This window comes from Pteropus vampyrus, unplaced genomic scaffold (genome assembly GCF_000151845.1).
Source record: "Pteropus vampyrus isolate Shadow unplaced genomic scaffold, Pvam_2.0 Scaffold357, whole genome shotgun sequence".
Lineage (NCBI taxonomy): Eukaryota > Metazoa > Chordata > Mammalia > Chiroptera > Pteropodidae > Pteropus > Pteropus vampyrus.
This window is the reverse complement of record NW_011889138.1, coordinates 604,674-626,536: the sequence shown is the minus strand read 5'-3', so window position 1 is coordinate 626,536 and position 21,863 is coordinate 604,674. Positions and strand designations below refer to the sequence as shown.

Here is a 21,863-nt window from a genome sequence, read left to right as displayed (position 1 = left end):
ATCCATCCATCCATCCATCCTTTCCCCTCTGCCTGCATGCTCTTCCCTCTCCTTCGTGGCCATGCTATTAAGGTCGCTTTTTTTTCTCTCTCAACACACTTCCTTGGAATGCATTTCTGTCCCCTCAGATTAAGGCAAGGTCCCTTTTACTCAAAACTCAAATTCCTACAGGTGCTAGGCAGGTACTACAGTATCCCCACTGTGCTCCCTTGTCCTACTTTCATGTCCTCTCTCATCAGTTCGGATGCATGGATGCATGGATTGATGAATGCATCATCAGTGTTCAAGTGGAGCGTCAGGTCAAAGAAGGAGACTAATTTATACATGAATTTTCTTGCCCATTTAAAAAAACTGTAGCCTATTCACTGTTTTCCCTCTCACCTTCGCACACTCACTGTTCTCACCCTAATTATTGCCTCCGCCAAACTCACTCTTCCTTCCTTTTTATTTAACGATATCTTAGAAATCTATTTATATCAGCATAAAAAATTTTATTATTCTTGTCATTTTTGCAGTGTTCTGGGTTATGGATGGACTGTAATTTCTTTATCTGGTCCCATATTTATAGATGAGATAGTTTTCCATCTTCTGGAATATAGCCCAGTACTTATATATATATTTTTAATGTGTTTAAAGCTAGTCCTGTGGATCTCTTGTTTTGCACGTGTGATCATATCTGTATGATGAACTCCTAGGGGTTCGGAACTTGGTAAAGATACATATAGATATAGATTGTCGGGGAAGGGAGCAGTGCGGAAACATAGCAAGGTCTTTGGGTGTTCCAAGAGCAGTGGGAGGCCCCGAGTTGGTAAAGGGGAAGTTGGAAGAGACGTGTTTATTTAGCGTCCATGTGGACCTGGCCAGTCCTATGCCTGCTGCTGTCCCCTCACCTAAGCCCCCAGCTCGCCTCTCCACATGGTGGGGTGATTCTCCCCATTTTCCAGATGAGGAGCTGAGACCATGAGCAGAGATGGGACTTGGTGATGGTGACAATGGCTTGGAAGCATGGTGACTCTTAGTGGTAGGTGGATGCCACAATCAGCCCCCTTCTTGAGGGACCCTTTTCCTTAAAGATGTTCGAATTCCACATCAAAAACACCAGCACTGTTGGGTGCACCTTCTGTCCTCAGTTCCCGTGATATTCCAGTGCAGGGTTTGAAGGTTTGATTATTGATTATTGATTATTTATCTGCTTGTTGTCTATATTCTCGATTCTGCTCCTAAATGGAATCATATTTTCAAGCACATTGCCTTCTTTAGTACTTGGTCCTGTACCTAGAAGAGACCCTCAGGAAATGGGTGATAAACATTTGTTTGTTGAATTCATGAGCGAACGGATGGCAGGACTTGTCATTTTTAGATTTCCTTTATATCTCCACTTTGCTCTTAATATTAAACATCTCTATTTTGAATATCTTGATATCTAAATGATTTTAAGTGTTTTCATTGCTAATAAGGGAGCCAACTAAGCACAAATGTGGGCCAACTTAGCATACTTGTGTTACTTTTTAAATTTTCATTTAAGTTGCCAACTCTTTGAGGGCAGAGCCTATTTTCCTTGTTCTTCATTATAATTCCTTTGCCTGGGATATAGTCTGGACCTAGTTAGCAGCTGCTCAGAAATGTTGGTTGAATGAGTGAATCTATTCAAGAAGCTATGAGTGAGTCCATCCATAAATGGATTCGTGAGTGAATGACTCAATTATAAATGAATGAAGGAAAGAACCCATTAACCAATATGTAAAAGAATAAATGAATGAATGACCCAATCCATCCAACAATCCATCCAGGTACAGATCAATGAATGATTATATAACTGAATGAGCCAATGAATGCTGCTGAATGGTGAACTATATTAAGCAATGTTTCCAGTAAGGGACATGTCAACACAGGGGTGAAGGGGTAATAATCTGTGTAACACATTAAGTTGGACAGAGTTATTTGTATGAAGTTTCCCATTTCTGAACCACCTCTCACGATGACCCATATTTTCCCACCCAGCCAGGGTTTTGGAAGGAGCATGGATGGCCAGAACAGCACAGAGGAGGTCTATTTCATTCTGCTTGGGCTCTCCCAGCACTCACGGGCTCAGATAGCCTTCTTCTGCCTGCTCCTCATGTCCTATGTAGTCACTCTCTTGGGGAACAGCCTTATCTTGCTCCTTATCTATCATGACCCCCAGCTCCACATACCCATGTACTTCTTCCTCAGCAACCTATCCTTGGACATGTGCTACACCACATCCGGTGTGCCCCAGATACTCATCAACTGCTTGGTGACCACTCCTGTCATCTCACTAGGACAGTGCATGGCCCAGATGGCCACAGGGCTCTATCTAGATGTTGTGGAGCATCTTCTGCTGGCTGCCATGGCTTATGATCGCTGTGTGGCCATTGGTGACCCACTGTGCTACTCTATGCACATGGGGCCCCTGCTTTGTGGCCTGTTGACTGGGACCTCGTGGACTGCAGCCTTCCTGCTGACTGTGGTCCCCGTGCTGACCATGCCCTTGGAGTTCTGTGGTCACCATGTTATCAAACATTTCTCGTGTGAGTTCTTGGCCTTGTTCAGGCTTGCCTGTTCTGACCTGCAATTCTACGAGTCCCTCATGCTGGGCACCAGTGCTCTGACCTTGCTGGCTCCATTTGCCTTCATCGTGGCTTCCTATGGCAAGATCCTGGTGGCTGTGCTGCGGATGAGGTCCACAGAGGGCTGCGGATGAGGTCCACAGAGGGCTGCGGATGAGGTCCACAGAGGGCCAGGGCAAGGTGTTCTCCACGTGCGGCTCTCACCTTGTGGTGGTGGCCCTGTTCTATGGCACAGCCATCTCCATGTACATGATGCCTCAGGATAAGACCACACACGACAGCGACAAGATCATTTCCATGTTGTACAGGATCCTCACCCCCATGACGAACCCCCTCATCTACAGTTGTGGAACAAGGACATGAAAGGGGCCTTTAGGAGGCTCTGGGGGAAAAAGGCTGATCTCTAAGACTTGGTGTTGAAAGGAGAAGAAATAAGTTAATATTCTGGATTGCCTGCTCTAGGCTATGAACTGTGAGTTATTTCTGTGCAACAATTTTATGGAGGGTGTTTTACACACACACACACTTGAAGACACAAAAACGTATTTTTAAAAAGTGGTCTTATACTATTTCTTCTGAGGAAGTGAAGCAAGAACCTAGGCTCAGGGTGTGTGTGTGTGTGTGTGAGTGAATGATGTGGACAAGAAAGTGACTATCCCAAGAATTCTCAGCGGCTGAAGGAAAAAGGGATGAATAGATTGCTCATCTGTTCACAGCCTGCTTCATGCTTGTCCATTCCAGGCCCTGGTGCCTGGACAGGAGGAGTGGGGATCTGAGTCCTGAGCTGGCTGGCCCCACATTGACTTTCATCAGCTGGTCCTGAGGAGGAAGTTGGAGGGGGAGGAGGAGGGAATGGAAGGGAGAGAAGCCAGGAGAAAGTTAGGGAGGATAACGGGGAGATGAGGGATAGAACTGTGAGGAAAGGGACAAGAGAGAGGAGGTGAGAGACTGTGGGAGAAACCCATAGGGGGAGGGGAAGCCAGGGCCTGTAGGGCCTGGAGAATGGCCGGGAGGGGAGGAAGGAGACAAAATGCATAAAAGTGGGGTTTGGGTATTGGAAAGAGGAAGAGGAAGACTGGAGACAGACAAAGCTAGAAGGGGAGCAGAAAAGGGAGAGCAACTGAGGGAGGGAGGGAGGGAGGGAAGGGGGGGCAATGAAAGACCCAAGAGGAGGAGCCACAGCTGGAGACATGGGGCGGGGAGTAAAGAGAGAAAACAAAACACAGAGACGAATGGAAACGAAAGACGTGGGATACAGAGAAGAGAGAAGGGAGAGCAGAGGAGGGAGCATGAGTGTCAGTGGGCTGTGTGACACCAGAGGGAACTCCGGGAGGGCAGGTAGGGTGAGGGAGGGAGTGTCCGCCAAGGCTCTGACCTCTGACCCTGTGTAGGTCCTGTGGGGGGGCGGCACACCACCCTCCTCCCGACACAGTGACTGAGGCACCTCTTGATTTTACACTGGGGGCCTGTGGACTTGTGAAGCACGACCATGGCCCTAAGGTGGGCCACGCTTGTATCAGTGTAAAAGAGGAGATTCAAAATGTGAGTGGGGGGTGGGGATGGCAGGAGAGCTGAGACGGGAATGAAGAGAGAATAGAAGGAGGGAAAGAAAAGCCCGCAGGGGCGCAGACAGGTGTGTAAATGACCCGGCTTATGTTTGGGTGTGGGGGTCACAGTCCACGAGCGATAGGCTCTGTGAACCCACATACACACATGTCTCCGTCACATGTGAGAGGAAGGGAGCGACAGACCAGGCAGAGAGAGATGAAGACAGAAATTGAGGGGAAACGGGTGAGGGAGAAGAAAGAAGATAAAACAGGAGAGAAATGAAGAGAGAACAAAATGCGTTTTTACCAAATCTTCCAAGTAATTACAAAGCAATTCTCATATAAAATGCTACAGAAAAATAGAAGAGAGAAGGCTAACCTAATTCAGGCATGGATAACTTTGATTGACAGATACTCAAAAGATTAAGTTGACCTGCCTTTTATCCAGCATGGGTAATTTTGATGTGATAACTGGCCGAAAAATGTATAAGAAATGTAAGAAAAACGTATAGTGAACGTGAAACAAAGTTCTAAATAAAATTTTAAACAAATTCTGCGTTCTCTCAAGGTCATACAACGTGAAATGAGTAAGGTTTATCCCAGTGGTGCAAAGCCAAGGTCTTCAATATAACTGGACGGGCACAGAGGATGAGGGGACCAGTCCAAAGTCAGAACGTCAGGGTTTGGACCTGACTCGGAGAGGAAAGGAATGAAACATCACAAGGCGTGCGGGGTTTGGTGCTCGGCGTGTCCATTCAGCCAACCTCCCAGCGCTGCGAGCTGGATTTTAGGATTCCCATCGTTAAGAGAAAGGAAACGCAGGTTGGGAAAGGTGGGAATTACCTCCCCAAAGTCACACGGGTGGCAAGGGGTGGAGACGAAGTTGGGGCGGAGGAGAGGAGTGCAAGAGAAAAGGGAAAGAGCCCGGAAGGAAAAGGGAGGGGCAAGAGTGACAAGACTAGGGAGGTGGGGGTGAGACAGAGAGAGGAACACGAGACCGACAGACTGAGAGGGGAGTGGAGGGGAGAGAGGCGGGAGGGGAGGAAGCAACAAGACAAAGAGGAAGGATTCGCGCCCACAGCCCCGGCCCCAGCAGTGTGTGCACTGGAGCCTCACAATTGCGCTTCTCCCCCAGGACGGGCCCGGCTGGCTGGAATGAAGCGGGTTTTTTGCTGCGGGGGCTGTGCGCGCCGCCACCCCTACGTCCCTTGCTATGGGCGGTACTCCTGGTGGCGTTGGTCGCCCTGGACCTGCAGCTGCACCTGGCGCTGCTGGACCCCGCGTCTGTGAAACCACGCTCGCGCCGGCCCCAGCGCCCATGCCAACGCGCCCCAGGGGCCCAGCTCTATCTGGGTACTTCCCTGGACAGCTGCGAGACCATCCTCCTTGCCTCCAGGGCGATGGACCGCGGCCTGGCTGTGTGCCATCCCTGAGCTGTGGGCTCACCATGACGCCCGCGCTGCGCCTCCCTGGCCACCACTGCCCCGGTGCTGGGCTTTCTGCTGTCCGTGCCCAAGGCCGCGGCCACGCAGCGACTGCTCTTCTGCCCCGGCCTGGGGGACCAGTTCCTCTGCGAGCTGCCCTCCATGCTGAGGGCAGATGCGGCCCCACTGCCACCGCTGCCACCGCTGGCCCTCAGCTCTGGCGCACCCAGCCTCTCCAGCATTTGCCCCCTGCCGCCTACGCCGCGGTTCCGGGCGGCGGTACGACTCTAGGAGCCTCCCGAGGCCCTGTCCACCTGCAGCTGTGGCAGCGCTCTCCTAGAGCACGGTGATCGCCACGTACCTGAGCCCCCAGGGCTCCAGCCCCCTCCCCACCAAGTGCCACAAGATGGTGGCCTTTTCCTGTCTTGTCACCACACCCGTCCCAAACCCACGCATCTACAAGCGAGGTCCACACCGCAGCCGGCTCCACCCGTGCTGGCTGGAGGGGGTCGAGTCCTCCCGTGCTGGGATCATCGCAGCAGCAGGAAACACAGAGCTGGGGCCTGACGCCGAGCTCTGTGACCTTGTGCACGTCACTGTCTCCCCCGAATCCCCGCGCACCTCTCGAAGCGTTCTGTGACTGGTGTGCGGAGGCTGCCAACATTTTCTGTAAAGGAAGTAAATATTCCCAACTTTATGAGGGCAGGGCTGTGCTTCCAAAACAACCCTTTATCCGTGGACACTGAAACTTGAATTTTATATAATGCTCACGGGTCACAAAAGCTTCTTCTATTTTTTTAATTTTCTTTTTGACCATTTAATAACGTGAAAACTGATTTTTAGCAATGGCTTTGTTTGCTGACTCCTGATATAGGACAAAATAGCGGCCCCAGAGAAACACTGTCAGGATGAAATAAATAAGGTAGAACAGGCACGGGTTTTTGGACCCCAAGCCAATGTAAGACATCTGTTTCTCATTGTCACCCAGATGTAATATGTGACACTTTATATTAAGTTTGCGATGTACCGAGCATTTTTATGACAGCTTTATGTGTTATAATACAAGCTGCAGAAAAACCTTATGAGGCAACTAGTATTGTGGTCCTTGTTTACACATTTAGCGGTGAAAAAACGAAGGCACAAATAAGTTGGGTAATAGGTACCTTTAGTAAGAGGTGTATGATGGCCCAATGTAGGCAGTCAAGGTCCAGAGCCATTTGCAACAATGTGGGTGGACCTAGAGGGCATTATGCTAAGTGAAATAAGCCAAAGACAAATACTGCGTGATGCCACGTATATGTGGAATCTAAAAAACATCAAACTCATAGAAACAGAGAGTAAAATGGTGGCTGTCAGGGGCCTTGGTGGGGGGGAAATGGGGAGATTCTGGTCAAAGGGTACAAGCTTAATCACTATGCTACTCATTCTGTCTGTCTCTCTGTGTCTCTATCTCTCTCTATATAGACATATATGTGCAACATGTACATGTATATATAGCGAATACAATAAGACATATACACACATGTAATACATGTGCACATACATATTACATATACATGTAATATCTAAACATTCTCTCTGTCTCCTTTCTATATGTCCCTAATATATAGATATAAATTTTAATATGGATAGGGACGTGGACCTAGATTGACACACAGATACATTAACACTTATTTCAACATGACATAGATGTAGACATAGATATATGTATATAAATAGATATGGATGTGAGAAAGGGATATAGTTGTAGATATAGATTTAGATATACAGACATACATACATCTGAAGCTTCTCTCATCTATACATCTTGAGGTGCTGATAATCTCTTCTCTGTTCTATTTTTAATGCTATTTGTGACTTACTAAACTGACTCACGGATGGTAAAATACCTAAACAGGCATCTGGCATTCAGCAGGCATTTAACAAATGACAACAGTCATTTGCTCAATCATTTGTTCATTCAACAAACACATCGAGCACTCCCAATATGATATGAACTATTGCAGGCCTTGGAGATGTGGCACATGGTTAGGCACGCAGTGTTAATAGTACTAGAGAATGTTTATTGATGGTGTGAAAAGAACTAGGCATCACTTCTATGCAGGACTTTTTGATCATCACACACACATTAGGAGGTAAGTACAACTTTTATGCTCCATTTACATGAGAAAAAACTGTGGGTCACAGTGTTCAAACACTTCACCCAAGCAAGCAAGTGAGGAAGTCTGGCTTCAGAGCCCATGCTCCCAACCACTGTCAGCAATAGCTAGGACAGTTGACCATTGAACAACATGGGTTTGAATTGTGTGGGTCCACTTACATGTGTTTTTTTTTTTCAATAAACACTGTAAATCCTTCTTATGATTTTATTAATAACATTTTCTTTTCTCTAGCTCACTTTATTGTAAGACTACAATGTATATACATACAACATATAAAATATGTGTTAATTGACTGCTTATGTGATCAGTAAGCCTTCTGGTCAACAGTAGGCTGTTAGTAATTAAGTTTGTGGGGAGTCAAAAGTTATACGTGAATTTTGACTGCACAGGGGTCGGTGCCCTTGACCCTCGCATTGATCAAGGGTCAACTGCATTTTCATTTTCTACAATAAGGTCCTTAAAATGGCTACTGTTGCTTTTGTTAGTGAAGCATGGCAGCCATATGGAAAAGTGCACAGATTGCAAGCACAGAGATTATTTCATCTCCCCTGATATAACCAGGAGCCACGGGGTGTGGGGAAGTATGGTAAGGACATGGTAAGACATGAAGATGGGGAGATGGGTAGGCACAAATTTCTGGGGGCCTCAAATGCTGGGGTAAATAGTGTGGATATTTTATATGTGTGACGGGAGCAGACAGAATCCAGCCCCTTTGGGACATCCTGGAGGCAGGAGGTCAGAAGGGTGGTAATGATGATGGTGATAATGATGATGATGATGATGATGATGGTGATGGTACTGATGGTGCTGATGTTGATGGTGGTGGGGGTGATGGTGGGGGTGATGGTGATGATAATCGTGGGGGTTGGAGTACCGATATTGGTGGTGGCGAGGTTGATGATCACTGCTTACAGTTACTGAATGCTCACTGTATCCCACAGTTTGTATGTGATTTCAATGAATTCTCACAACAGTCTCATTGGATAGACACCATTACTATAGTCAGTTTGTAGGTGAGGAAACAGAGGCTCAGAGACGTTTAGTAACTCACAGAGCTAGTCATTGGCAGAGCTTGGGTTTAAGTTGCATCTGGTTGGCTTGAAAGACAACTCCCTGAAACACCTGGGGCACCTACTCTTTGCCAGGCTGTTCCCCTCCAACTAGCCCTGAGCCATAGGGATTATTGCATCCCTTCAGATGAGAGAACGGAGGTCTCATCAAAGTTAAACCACTTTTCCCAGGTCGCGCAGCTTATTCGAGGTCTCATTCTGGGCCGTCCTTGCCCTGGTGCTTGGCAGGATAGTTAAGTTCTAACTCCATCCTCCCATAGCGAGCCTCCCACCCTAAATGCTGTTGGCATTAAACCTGTTTCGAAGAATAGCTCCAAAGCAGCTGGTTCCTTCCTTGTCCAGAGGTGAGACTGGGGCCACATGGAAGGAGATGCTGGGTCCTTAATAGAGGCAGTTGTCATTCTGCATCATATGCTCAGGTCATCCCTGACATGCCCAAGGGTCGGGGTTGGGACTTCATAGGGATATTAGTAACCAGTGCCTGGAAATCATACTGCAGGAGGGACAATTACAGAGACAGGCATCCTCAAATAGAGATGTCACCTCTGTGTGTCAGGTTCTGGGTCAGGCCCTGGGTGTTCAGCAGGGACCAAGGCAGAGAGGGTCCCTTCTCTCAAAGAGGGTTGAGAATTTTTATTGGACTTTTCCTACCTGGTGGGCACTGCTGGAGGCAGTGGGCACTGTGAGAGCCCTTTATCAGATTGAAGATGTTCTTATTATTCCAAGGACCACTGGTCAAGTTCCTTAGCATAGCCTAAAAGTCCCTGAAGAAAATTCTCTAAGATTCACCAGGATTTTAACAATTTCTCTGTTTCTTCTCTGTCTCTGTCATTCCAACCAAGGTTCAGATCTTGGCTGGCATGTACTCCTATAAGCTGTGGGGACATGGGCAGGTTATTTAACTTTTCGAGTCTCAGTTCACTACACTGGTAAATGGGGATGACAGTACCTAGTTTGAGGGCTTTTGTGAGGATTCAATACATTGGTAATATGCATAGAGCAGTGGCTGGTATGCAGCAGATCCTGTATGAGTGCTTGGCACTTGTCAGACTGAGTCCCTCTCTTTCTCTTCAGGGCATAACTTCAAGCCTGAAGGTTTATCTGTGTCATTCCTGGGAGGGCAAAGAAAATGAACAGGGGTTTCGCAGGAGGGGAAGTGGACTTAGCTGAGCATGGACATGATGAATGCTGGGCAGAGAGCGGGGGAAGGCTGATGGGGTGACTATTACAGGAGGAAGAGAATTTCTTTAAAAATGTGTGAAAGTTAAACCAAAACTGTCAGGCTCTCTATTAAAGAGAAAATCAAGACCACAGCTATAGCATGAATAGGAACCAGAGGCTCTGGCCCTCTCTCCTCCAGGTGGCCGGGAGCTGGTAAACTGCTCTGTCCTTTACACAAACTCATAGGATTTCAGAGCTGCCATAGATTTTTCCCACCTGCCAGTGTTTTGTTACTTTTTGCAATGTTCTAAAACAATGTTTCTCAGACTTAGACGTAGCTCAAACAAAAAGAGGTCCTAGTGTACATCTCTTCTCTCATAAAAAGCAATTTCTATAGTGGTGCTTCACAAAAAAAAATTTTAGACAGTGAGAACTAGGAAGAAATACAGCTTATTTTCTGGATAAGCAAACACACACACACACACACACACACACATAACTGAAACAAAAGTTTCATGAAACAATTTTCACCTTATTATACACCATGATTTTTTTTTTTTTTTTTTAAATCTGTTCTACAGTACTTCATTGAAAGACTGCGGGTCAATTTCTCCTAAACTTATTTCAGTGGATCACAACCCACATTTTTGGAATGCACTGCTCTGTGGCACAGCGAGGATGTGTTTCTCCCCTTGGGTGTGAAGAATTCAAGGAGCAAGCATAACAAGAAGCAGCAACGTGCCCTGATGTGCAACCTGTTCTTAGTTTAGTGATTCCAACTGGCAAAGCAAATTATGATTGAAACTCGTTCCATAGGCACATCCTTGAACCCGGTGGATGTGGATTTAAGGAACATGGGGTTCGATCTTCTGCATGGCTCTGAGTCCAACCCTGCAGGTCAATTTCACGAAGAGATGAAATCAGAGTTGATAAAGTGCAATGTCGCAGTAACCGATAAATACACCCTCTTAATAAAATGTAAAAGGGAGAAGTCTAAAGTTCATCTTGACTTTCACCTCAGTTGTAGTCCTCACCCTTGAGGCAACCACCATCATTTCAATGTAGGAGAGTGTCCTTCCTTGCGTTGCCTATGCATTTATACACAAATATATGATGCTAGGGAAAAATTTGTGGCATTGCCCTTGATGGCTGTTTCTTATATCATACCGTTCTTCTCCTTTCAAAAGCTGCTGGCTTTTTTTTTTTTAAACATATAGTATTTCCTGAATATCTTCCATTTCATTGTCTCCAGGCTGCATTCCTTTTTAACGGCTGTATAATATTCCACAGAGATCTGCTGTAATCCTGCCACTTTCTAGTAACTCCCCACAGCACTTAGAATAAAGAGCCAAACCCCCACCCAAGGCCATCATTCCGAAAAGAAACATGACATGATCAGATTAAAAAAAAGAGATCGCCAGGCCATCCTTGTGTTCCAGGTGAGTGCTAAGTGCTCTGGCTGGACCGTTTCCTGCTGTTTTCCAGGTTAGGGAAACATTCCTCTCACCACTTCACAGACAAGAAAATAGGCTCAGAGGTGGTGAAACTCAGCCGACTTCACCCAGCTCACCCGTGGCAGGTCTGGGAGTGACCCTGAGTTTTCTATCACCCCATTTCTCAGCCAAGGATCTCTATCTCTTTGTCATGCTGTCCATTTACTATGTCTGTCTGTCCTGCTAGCGTGGGATCTTTCATTTCCAACTGCAGGTCGAGGCCCATTAGTGGATCTGGAAATTGATTTATATCAGGTTTCTAGGCCTTGGTTCTACTCACATGGGGGGTGGGGTGAATCATTCTGTGTTGCTGTTTTGGGGGACTGTCCTGTGCACTGCAGGATGTTTAACAGCATCCCTGTCTTCTACCCACTAAATGCCAATGGCATCCCAGTTGTAACAAACCCAGATGTCCTCACACACTGCCAAATGTCCCCTGTGGTGGTCAAATTATCCCCAGTTGAGATCCACTGATTTAGATGGTCGAAACCAACATTTTAAAAAATGAAACAGAATATATTTGAACCAAACAGAATAAAAAATATTGTGTGAGGAGAAAGTACATATTTTGTATGTTTTCTACTGGAAAAAGGACTCGACATGGACTGAACTTTACTGAGCACCTACCAGTCACTCTTTCCTGTGCCACAAACGCAGCTGCAAACTAGGCAGAAGGGGCTCATGGCTGTGACACAATAAATGGGGCAGACAGATGGTAAACAAGTAAACAATCCATGCTAATTCAGATGTGCTTTTAGCAAACGAGAGGATGTCACACAGTGATCAGCGTCTGTACATGTGGGGGCGGGGGGCTACTTTAAATCAGGTCATTGAGAAAGGACTGTCGGGGAGCGCATCTTAGTTGATATTTGCAGGAAAAGAGAAAAAAGTTACACAACTATCCAGGGAGAGGATCTGGGTGGAGGGAGTAACAAGCACACAGGGCCCGAGGCAGCAGGAAACCATGGGCTTCACAGGTGGTGAGGTCTTTGAAGTTGGACTTAGGGAGCAGGTCAGAGGGCCGTGGGGAAGGACAGGTAGCCACAACCAATCCACCCAGGTCCTTGCAAAAGGGAAACAATGAAACCAGCACCTGAGGGGAAAAGCATTTCCAGGGGGCTGGAAGGCCCTGACGCGGACAACAGCAGTGGACGCAACTCAGACGAGCTTAGAAAGGCAGATGAGCCATTCTGGCCAGGTCTCGTGGGCCACTGGCCCTCATTCAGAGGTCATGGGGGGCGTTCAAGGGGACAGGGCAGGCGGGTGCAACTCTCTCCTTCACGCTTCTCCTTCCTTCCTCCCTCACCAGGCTCCGGAGGCCCCTGCAGGCCTGCCCTGGGCCAATCAGAGCTGGGCGCATGACTTGTTGCTGCTGTCTCCTGCAGGGGCAGTGCTGCGCCTGCCATCAGCCTGCCAGCACTTCTGGCCACCTCCTGCTCACTCTGCGGGGTACCACACGTCGCAGGGCTCACCGCACTGAACCTGGCCTTGCGCTTGCCTGCGAGCTTCTTCCCGCACAAGCTGGCCTTGGTGGAAATCTGCTTCCTGCTGGACACCGTGCCCCAGCTGCTGGCGATCCCTAGTGGGGCATGTCCCCTGCGAGCTTCCTGCATCACATGGAGGTCTTCCTCCTAATCGCATAGCCCAGGACCGCTACGTGGCCATCTGCGGGCCCCTGCACTATGGCATCATCTGAGCCCATGGCTCTGCCACGGGCTGGCCGCCATGTGCTGGCTAGCCAGGGTCCCCATGTGGCTGGTCTTCACCATCTGGATGTTTCGCTTTTCCTCCTGTGGGCCCTGTGGCATCTGCCACTTCTGTGACATCAACCCTCTGCTGAGCCTGGTGTGTGGGGACATCAAGCTTGGAGGCTACCGTGTTGGCAGTCACAGTGCTGGTTGTCATGGTTTCTCTGTATGATAGCCACCTCCTACACTGGGGTCTTGGCCACCGTCTTGTGGATGCCATTGGCCACTGGGCACCACAAGGACCTGTTCATGTGTGCCTCCCACCTGATCATGATAGTTCTGTTCTAGGACACAACAGGGCTCATCTACCTGTCACCCAAGGCCAGCTACTTCCTGGAGAGCAAGCAGGTGGTGTCTGTCTCTCACACTCTGACGACTCCCATGCTCAACCCCTTCATCTATGCATTTAGAATGAGGAAGTGAAGGCTGTGTTGGGGTGTGTGCATCATCAGAGAAAAGGGATCCACATTCCATGGCCTCTCCATGATTCCAGAACTGTTCACCTAGCCCTACCCGGAGAACACCTCTAATGGTTGTCTTTAATCCAGCCACCATCCTGACACTCAGTTTGTTGAGGATAACAGGATTCTCTTCCTGGTAGTGGAGCATGAACTTTCTCCATGTTTAAAAGCAGGGTCATAGCACGGTTCCTGTTAAGTGCCATTGCCAGCTCAGCAAACATAAATATAGGACACCCTTTTGATTTTGAATTTCAGGCAAACAGCAAATAATTTTTGAGTGTAAGTGTGTACTTTTTCATGGCTGAGTAATATTCCATTATATATGAACCACATTTTTATCCATTCATCTATCTGGTGATAGACACTTTGGTTGTTTCCATATCTTGGCTATAATGAATAATGCTGCAATAAACACGAGTGAATGTGTCTCTTTGACATCCTGTTTTCATTTCTATTTGGCATATATCAAGAAGTGGGATTGCTAGATCATTTGATAGTTTTATTTTTAATTTCTTGAAGAAACTCCATACTATTTTCCATAGTGGCTGCACCAATTTACATTCTCATCAACAGTGCACAAGGGTTCTCTTTTCTCCATTCTCGCCAGCACTCATGTCTTGTCTCCATTACTAGCCATTCTGATAGGTACAAAGTGATATCTCATTGTGATTTTGATTTACATTCCCCTGATGAATAGTGAGGTAGAGCACCTTTTCATGCACCTGTTGGCTATTTGGGTGCCTTCTTTGGAAAAACGTCTATTCGATTATAATTGTATCTATGCTGGCTGGGTTCATGTCTGCCAGTCCCCACTAAGCTGTAAATTGGCTATGTCTAATTTCACTCATTATTTCACCCTCAGCACTTGGCACCATGTCTGGCACACAGCAGCCAACCAATAACTGTTTTCCAAAAGAATGAATAAAGAATGAGTGACTATTCAGATATGCTGTGAGGACTCTCCCTTCTTGAAAGGACAGGGTCTCCTTCCAGAGAGAGAGCCCACGGGGCAGCAAACACTGGTGCAGTGCCTTCAGACAGCTGGAGAAAACCCCTGCAGTGAAGTGTGTCCACCACCTACTTCCCTTTCTCCTGGCTAGTAGCCTCTTCAGTTTGAAGGTGGCCATCACTCCCTACTTGAGCTGTTTCAGTTTGTATTGACCCTTCCCTGGAGCTACTGCTATGTTTTATCTCCAGGAGTGATTTTTGTTTCTGAGATTATCACAAGACTCAGGTCAGTCCAAGTGGAAAAAACCTCCAGATTTGTGCTGGTCCTCCTAGGGGAAGACTGGCTTTCTCTGGTACTGGAGACTAGTAGGATGTAGATCTGAACCTGCCAAGAGGCACCTAGAATGAACATATCTGTAATAAAACCCATAGAGAGGCAAGAAGATTCTCAAGATGGAGAAAGACACTGAATCCTGATGTTATCATTGGAGCATCTGGGTTTCTTTGTGCCATATTACCCAGGATGAGCTGATATATTCCAATTTTTAAATTTTAATTTTGAGTTTGATTTTTTTTTGCTTGCACCTGAAAGAGGCATTCCAAGATGTTACAGAAGCTGTCAGAGTCCTGGGTTTGGGCCATGCCTGGTTTATCCTCTTCCCTGCCTCTAACAATAGTCCCAAATCGTGGCCTGGACACAGCTAGAGTTTGGAGCTAGTGTTCATCCTTCAGATCCACTCCCTGCTACTGCAAGTCAAGCTCACCCTACTCCACATCCTTCTCAGAATAACCTTCTTCTCTCCCTCTGTCCTCTCTGCAAGTATTTATGGAGTAGTCCCAGTGCTGTGTGCCAAGGATGAAAGATGAACAAGACCATACTCTGTCTCCAAGTATCTCCTGGCATAGTACTAACTTCCCTATCTAATGGTGCTCTAATAAGTCTTTATTAAAATCATTATCTTCTCTCATTCACTACTGATAGGAGAGTACACCAAAACAAATTTCTAGGAAACAATTTGGCAGTATCTCTTCACATTTATATTGTATATTTCTTTTGATCCAAAAAATACCACAACTAGGAATGGATCTTACAAATACACTTATGCCAATACATAGAGACATTTGTATAAGACTTTCCATTTCAGAATTGTTTAGAATGGGAAAAAAGATGGGAAACGACGAAAATTTGTTATTGGAATTGGTAAAATAAATTACAGTGCCTAATATACAATGCAATAATTTATAATTTCAAAAGCAGGAGGGAAACCTATATATACTGATACAGAAAGATGAACCATAATATAGGGTTAAACAAAGAAATTGTAAGAGTATGCATAATATGATCCCATTTGTGAAAAACAAAAGTATATATATATATATATATATATATATATATATATATATATATATATATATATAAAATTCATATATAGAAAATTTTCTGAAAAGATATATAACAGTTGTTCCTTGCATTACCTATGGATAGTTGATTTGAAGTGGAAAAGGGCATATTTATTTCTATATGTTTCAAACATTTTAAAAAGCAAATATTTGTTTCATAGCTGAAACAACTGAAAACTTCCTCCAAGTATGTTGACACCCCTCCAGTATTTTTACATTGGTAGAAATCCACACCAAGACCTCAACTACTAAAGCATGAAGATATCAACTGAATTTAACACAAAAAAATACAGTTATAAGAATATTTTCACACATCTAGTATCTGTCACAATCAAGATTTTAACCTGAGTCTCCCTGCGAGTCCCCCACTCATATGGTTACGTGACTTAGATGTGGTTTGCCTTATGAATTCCCATTTGTTGACTCAGCTTGCTGAGGTGACCTTTTTAGATAGAATAGGCACTGCAGTTCTTCTCACTAGAACCCGTCAATAGTTGGAAGCCACTCTCATGTCCATGAACTCCAGCTTGGTCTGGATCTAGCCCTGCAGGCCCCTGATCTATAGACATCCAACCAGCCCCAGGCATCATTGAACAAAAGGAGATTAGGGGTCACAAATAATTGACAGCAGGGTTTCAAAGAAATATGTGTACATCCATGTTCATAGTAGCATTATTCACAGTTGCTGAAAGGTGAAAGCAGGTATCCACTGACAAATGGATGCATGAGCAAAATGCGGTCCATCCACACAATAGAATATTATTCAGCCTTAAAAAGGAAGGAGACTCTGACATACACTACAACATGAATGGGCCTAGAGAACATTATGATAAATGAAATAAGCCAGTCATAAAAATACAAATATTCTATGATTCCACTTATATGAAGTCCTAAAAGTGGTCAAATTTATAAAAACAGAAAATAGAATGGTGGTTTCTATGGGCCGGGGTAGGGGAGAATAGGGAGTTGTTTAATGGGTTATAGGGTTTCAATCTTACAGGACAAAGCATTCTGGAGGTGGATGGTGGTGACAGTTGTTGACAATGGGAACGTCATTAATGTTAATGAGCTGTACATTTAAAAATGGCTAAGATGGCAAACTTTGTGTTATATATATTTCACCAATTAAAAAAAATCCACAAAGAAAGAAAAGAAGGGTTGGAGTCAGTGATAAAGGAGGCTAGTGATAGTTTTCCAAGTATTCAACCTGAAAGGATGACTCATTTCTGCAGGAGGAAAGGGGACGGGGGGCAGTGTTGGTCCTCTAGGCAGAAGAATTGGAATATGCTGAGGTATGGAAGTATGAAAAGGAACCATGTGTTACAGGTACGGAGAGGAGTCGGAGACAGTGGAGAACCATGTTGAGTGAAGCTCGGGATCTCGCTTGGGTACATATAGTGCAGGGCCTGAAATATTAATTTCATACTAAGAAATTCTAAATTCATAAGAAGACAAAGAAGAGAGTGTGTTAAAAAAAAAATCTTGCACATGACCTTGCACAAGTATGTGCCTGCTGCATATGTGGAGTTTCTTGCCTTGTGCCAAGTGAAGATAACCTTAACAGGCTCCCTGAAACCTCAATGCAGTTGCCACATTCTCCTGTAAGTCCCTGTACCAGACTAGTTTCCTTCCTCTCTACTTCCCCAATCTCTGGCCCTCATCTGATTAAATATCCACCTTTGCCACAGACCTTCAAAACAAAAGTCAAATCTGATTTATTTTTGTGTTTCCAGAATACAAAACACATTCTAGCATACAGTAGGGTATCAATGCATGCTTATTGATGTGGCCTAAATATGGATTCCAAATTAGGTGTCCCTTTGCCCAATAGAGATTCGGAAAAAAAAAAATCCTTCCCATTTGCTCTTTAATTCCACAGAGATTAGGGGAGGGAGGTCTCAGAGATCCTGAGCTTTGTTTTAAGCTGGCTTCTCTGTCTATGATGAGAGGCAACTTGGCAATGCCGAGAGTGTGCAGTGGGTAAAAGTGAGGTGGGTCTGGTGGAAACTCCGGCTCAGAACCCAGGACAGCTCCTTCCAGGCTGGCGGGAACTCAAGGAACTATCCTTGTCTTCTGACTACTGAACAAATTTTCCATTCCTGAAAATTCTGTCCTTGAGTGGATACTCAGGCCACCTAGTCACTGACCAGAGACCCCAGGAAAAGAAGGTTCATTGTATCCATTCTTATAGAACCACTGTACTCAAGTTATTCAGGTAAGGAGACTGGATAGTTCAATAGGGGGCAAAGGGAAGGGACTATCAAGATGAAAAGAAAATGGTACTTACGGCATGTATACTCTGTGTCAGGTGCTTCACTGGCTGCTTTCCTTGCATTATTTCCTTTTATCCCCTTGATAATCCTATGATGTAGTTACAAATATAGTCCCTGTTTTACAGATGGAGAAGCTGAAGGTTAGTAAGAATAAGTTAAAATGCCTGATCTCATACAAGTGGGCAGTAGGGTTTTTGGAGTTGGAGTCTGGGTCCATGCGATTCTAAAGCCCAAATTCTTTCTACCACACCAAGATGTCTCTCATGGATCATGAAAAACGAAAGACTGAGTTGGGAGCCAAAAACTTGGGCTAAAGTTCTCAACTATGTGAGTGACTGTGGTCAAAGCGTGGTCACACTTTTATGTCTTTCCTAGTGTGGCTCCTCTTCCTGGGCTGCCCATTACTCTAACCACTTTTCAACTTCCAGAATTCTATTAATCCTTCAAGATTCAGTTAAAATATCAGATGTTGCATGAGGTTTTCCTAGTCTTTCCTTCTAGAAGTAAATACTCTTTCATCAAATCTCTACCCTGTGCTGTGCTTTGCATGACTGCCTCCTTTGTTAGAAGGGATTAGATGAATATGCCGGCACTGAAACCCAGTCTGGAGGTCAGGTTGAAGCTCAGATTCATTGGACACATTCAAATGTGTGGAGCTTCTTCCCCACAGAAAGGCAACAGAGTCTAGAAAAATGACCACTGGCTTTGGAACCAGAGAGACCCAGGTGTGACTGCTGGATTTGCCCCCATCTGTGTAAACTGGTCAAGTTTTTCCACCTCTCTAAGCTCCATTTCCTCTTTTGTGAAATGCAGAGCCCAATACTTCACTCACAGGATGGCTACAACATGGATTAATGAAATAATGTACATCTCATAAAGATAAATATCTATATTTGGATGGCATACTACTTAATAATAACTAATATTTATGGTTTATTGTGTGCCAGAAACCTAGCATATGGCAATGCTATGAGTTAAGTACTATAATAAATCCCCCACTTGCATGTAAGGAAACTGAAGTTCAATGAGGATGTGTAACTTGTCCAAAACCTCACCTCTATTAAGTGGAAGGTCCTATATTGAGATCCAGGTCTGTCTGACACTTATTTAATAGTGGAGATATTATGGAATTTGAGATGAAGGTAATTATATCCATCTTTTTCTTAGAAAAGGATATTGAAGGCCAGACAGGTAAAGCAACTTGTCTGAGTTTAGCCAAAAAAAAAAAAAAAAAAAGAGCCAGATAGAAAACTCCCCTGGCAGGCTACATATTGTTCATCTCCATGTGCTGGGGGATATTGTTCATGCTCGCCATTAGTGGGAGAAAATAAAACTCCTAAATGAAAATTCTGTGCACCCTGATTCTGGAGTGGCCTTTGGAATTAAACTGATTATTTCTTATGTGAGATAAGCAAAAACAAAAACAAACAAACAAACAAAAAAGCCCACTTCTATCTAAGGCGACTGATTGTGAGACTATAGCAGAGTTAAGTCTGGTGCAGTGGAAAAGAAAGAAAGGGATTATGAGCAGAAGTAGGAGCAGAGAGAACATGGGTGACAGAAGAGAAAAGCCAAGCGGGGGTGGGGGGAACACAAAAGGGAAGTGGATTATTTGAGTGTTCTCGTTTAGAACTAAGGGGAGCATAGCCAGCCAGTACTAGCAACCTTGTGGAGAGCCGTGTTCACCACAGACAGCTGCCTCTGGTGGGGTTGTTCTCAGGGCAGGAGTAAAGTGATTGTTTCAGAACTGTGGACAGCTCCAACACCATGTCCCTGAAGAGGGCAGTTTATCATTAAACTATTAACCTCATTGCTTCATTCAATCCTCTCTAAAGTTAGATGAGACTCCAGGCAGCTCTCAAACAGACCAAGGGCATGCTTTGCAAGCAACACAATCACATGCGAGGCACTGATGGGTAGTAAATCATATAGAACCGAGTTGAAAAATCCCAGTGTTCTCACTTCGTACTTGTAGTCTCTGGGAACCTCGGTTTCTGTCTTTAGCATAAGGAAATGACAGCTACTTTGCAGGGCATTGAAAAGAAATGAAATCTTTTATGTAAAGGACATACCCTGGACATAGATAAATGAAATAAATGTTACTTTCATCTTTAAATAAGAAATTTGGGGGGGGTGTGTGGAGTGGATATAGCACTCTCTAGAAGAAAAAAGAAATCAAATTTCCATTGGTTTTTCTAGAAAGTTAACATAGCTTCACTACTAGATAGTGGTAAATTTCATCAATACTAGATAGTGGTAAATTTCATCAATAAATGCCATCAAATTAATAGAGGAATCTCAGAATAGAAAGATAAGGATTTTTCTCTACTCCAAGATACCGAGAACCACTTACGTTTGGTGTAGAATTTTTTAAAAAACATTTTTTCTGGCTTTATTGAAATATAATAGACCATCAGTTGCTTGTTATTTACATTGTACAATTAAATGAGTTTTTTTTCAATTATTGTTGGCATACAATAATATATCAGTTTCAGTTGTACAGCATATTGATCAGAGATCCACATAACTAGCAATCACCCTACTAAATCTAGTACCTCTCTTCCCCCTTACATATTCATTACAATATTATTAACCATCTTCCCCATGCTATACTCTACATCTCCATGTCTATTCTCCATGTCTATTCTTCCATTTGTACCTTTTAATCCCTTTGCCTTTTATTTGGTTCCCCCCTTCCCCTCCCTTCTAGTATCCCTCTAAATATTCTCTGTATCTATGAGTTTATTTCCTCTTTTGTTGTTGTTGTTGATTTTGTTCTTCAGATTCCATGTATATGTGAAATCATGTGATATTCGTCTTTCTCTATCCAATTCATTTCATTCAGTGCAATACCCTCTAGGTCCAATAAGGCAATATCTTTTTCCATCTCCTTCCCTTTAGTCTGTGTGTCTTTTAATCTGAAGTGAGTCTCTTGTAGGCAGCATATGTAGGGATCTTGTTTCCTTATCTATTCGGCCACTCAGTCTTTTTGTTGGAGCTCTTAATTCTTTTCCATTTGAGGTACTAGTTGATAGTAATGTAGTTGTTACCATTCTTTATTACTATTTTTTAAATTTTATTTTATTAGTTTCAAGTATACGGTACATTAGTTAGACAACTATATGTTCAGAAAAAGGATTGCCCCAGTTGTTCCTACCCTCCCTTGGCCTTCCACTTACCCATCATATTAATGCTAACTGCATTCTCTCTGCCGTGCTCCCCATCCCCATGCCCAACTATCAACTACTAATTTGTACTTCTTTAACCATTCACCCCATTCTCCCAGCCCCTCAAATCCCCTTCCCTTCTGTTCTTCACCAAATTGTCCACTATATTTGTGAGTCTGTTTTTGATTAGTTTGTTCTTTTTGTTCCTTAGATTCTGCATATAAGTGAAATTATGTAGTGCTCTGTCTGACTTAAATAACTTCTAGGTTCATCAAAGCAATATCTTTTTCCATCCCCTTCATTTTCATATGTAGGAGCCACTCAATCTTTTGGTTGGAGCACTTAATTATTATCCATTTAAGATACTTATTGATAGGAATGTAGTTGTTACCATTCTTTAGTCCTGTTTTTGATACATGT

At 44.5% G+C, this 21,863-nt stretch overlaps 1 protein-coding gene across 1 annotated transcript; it reads left to right on the top strand.

The window, feature by feature from the left end:
• The first annotated feature begins 1,978 nt into the window (after window positions 1-1,978).
• Window positions 1,979-2,951, top strand: LOC105304936 (olfactory receptor 13H1-like). Its single transcript, XM_011379307.1, has 2 exons — window positions 1,979-2,700; window positions 2,747-2,951. The coding sequence occupies exons 1-2, from the start codon at window positions 1,979-1,981 to the stop codon at window positions 2,949-2,951; spliced, it is 927 nt and encodes a 308-aa protein (XP_011377609.1).
• Window positions 2,952-21,863: the final 18,912 nt, after the last annotated feature.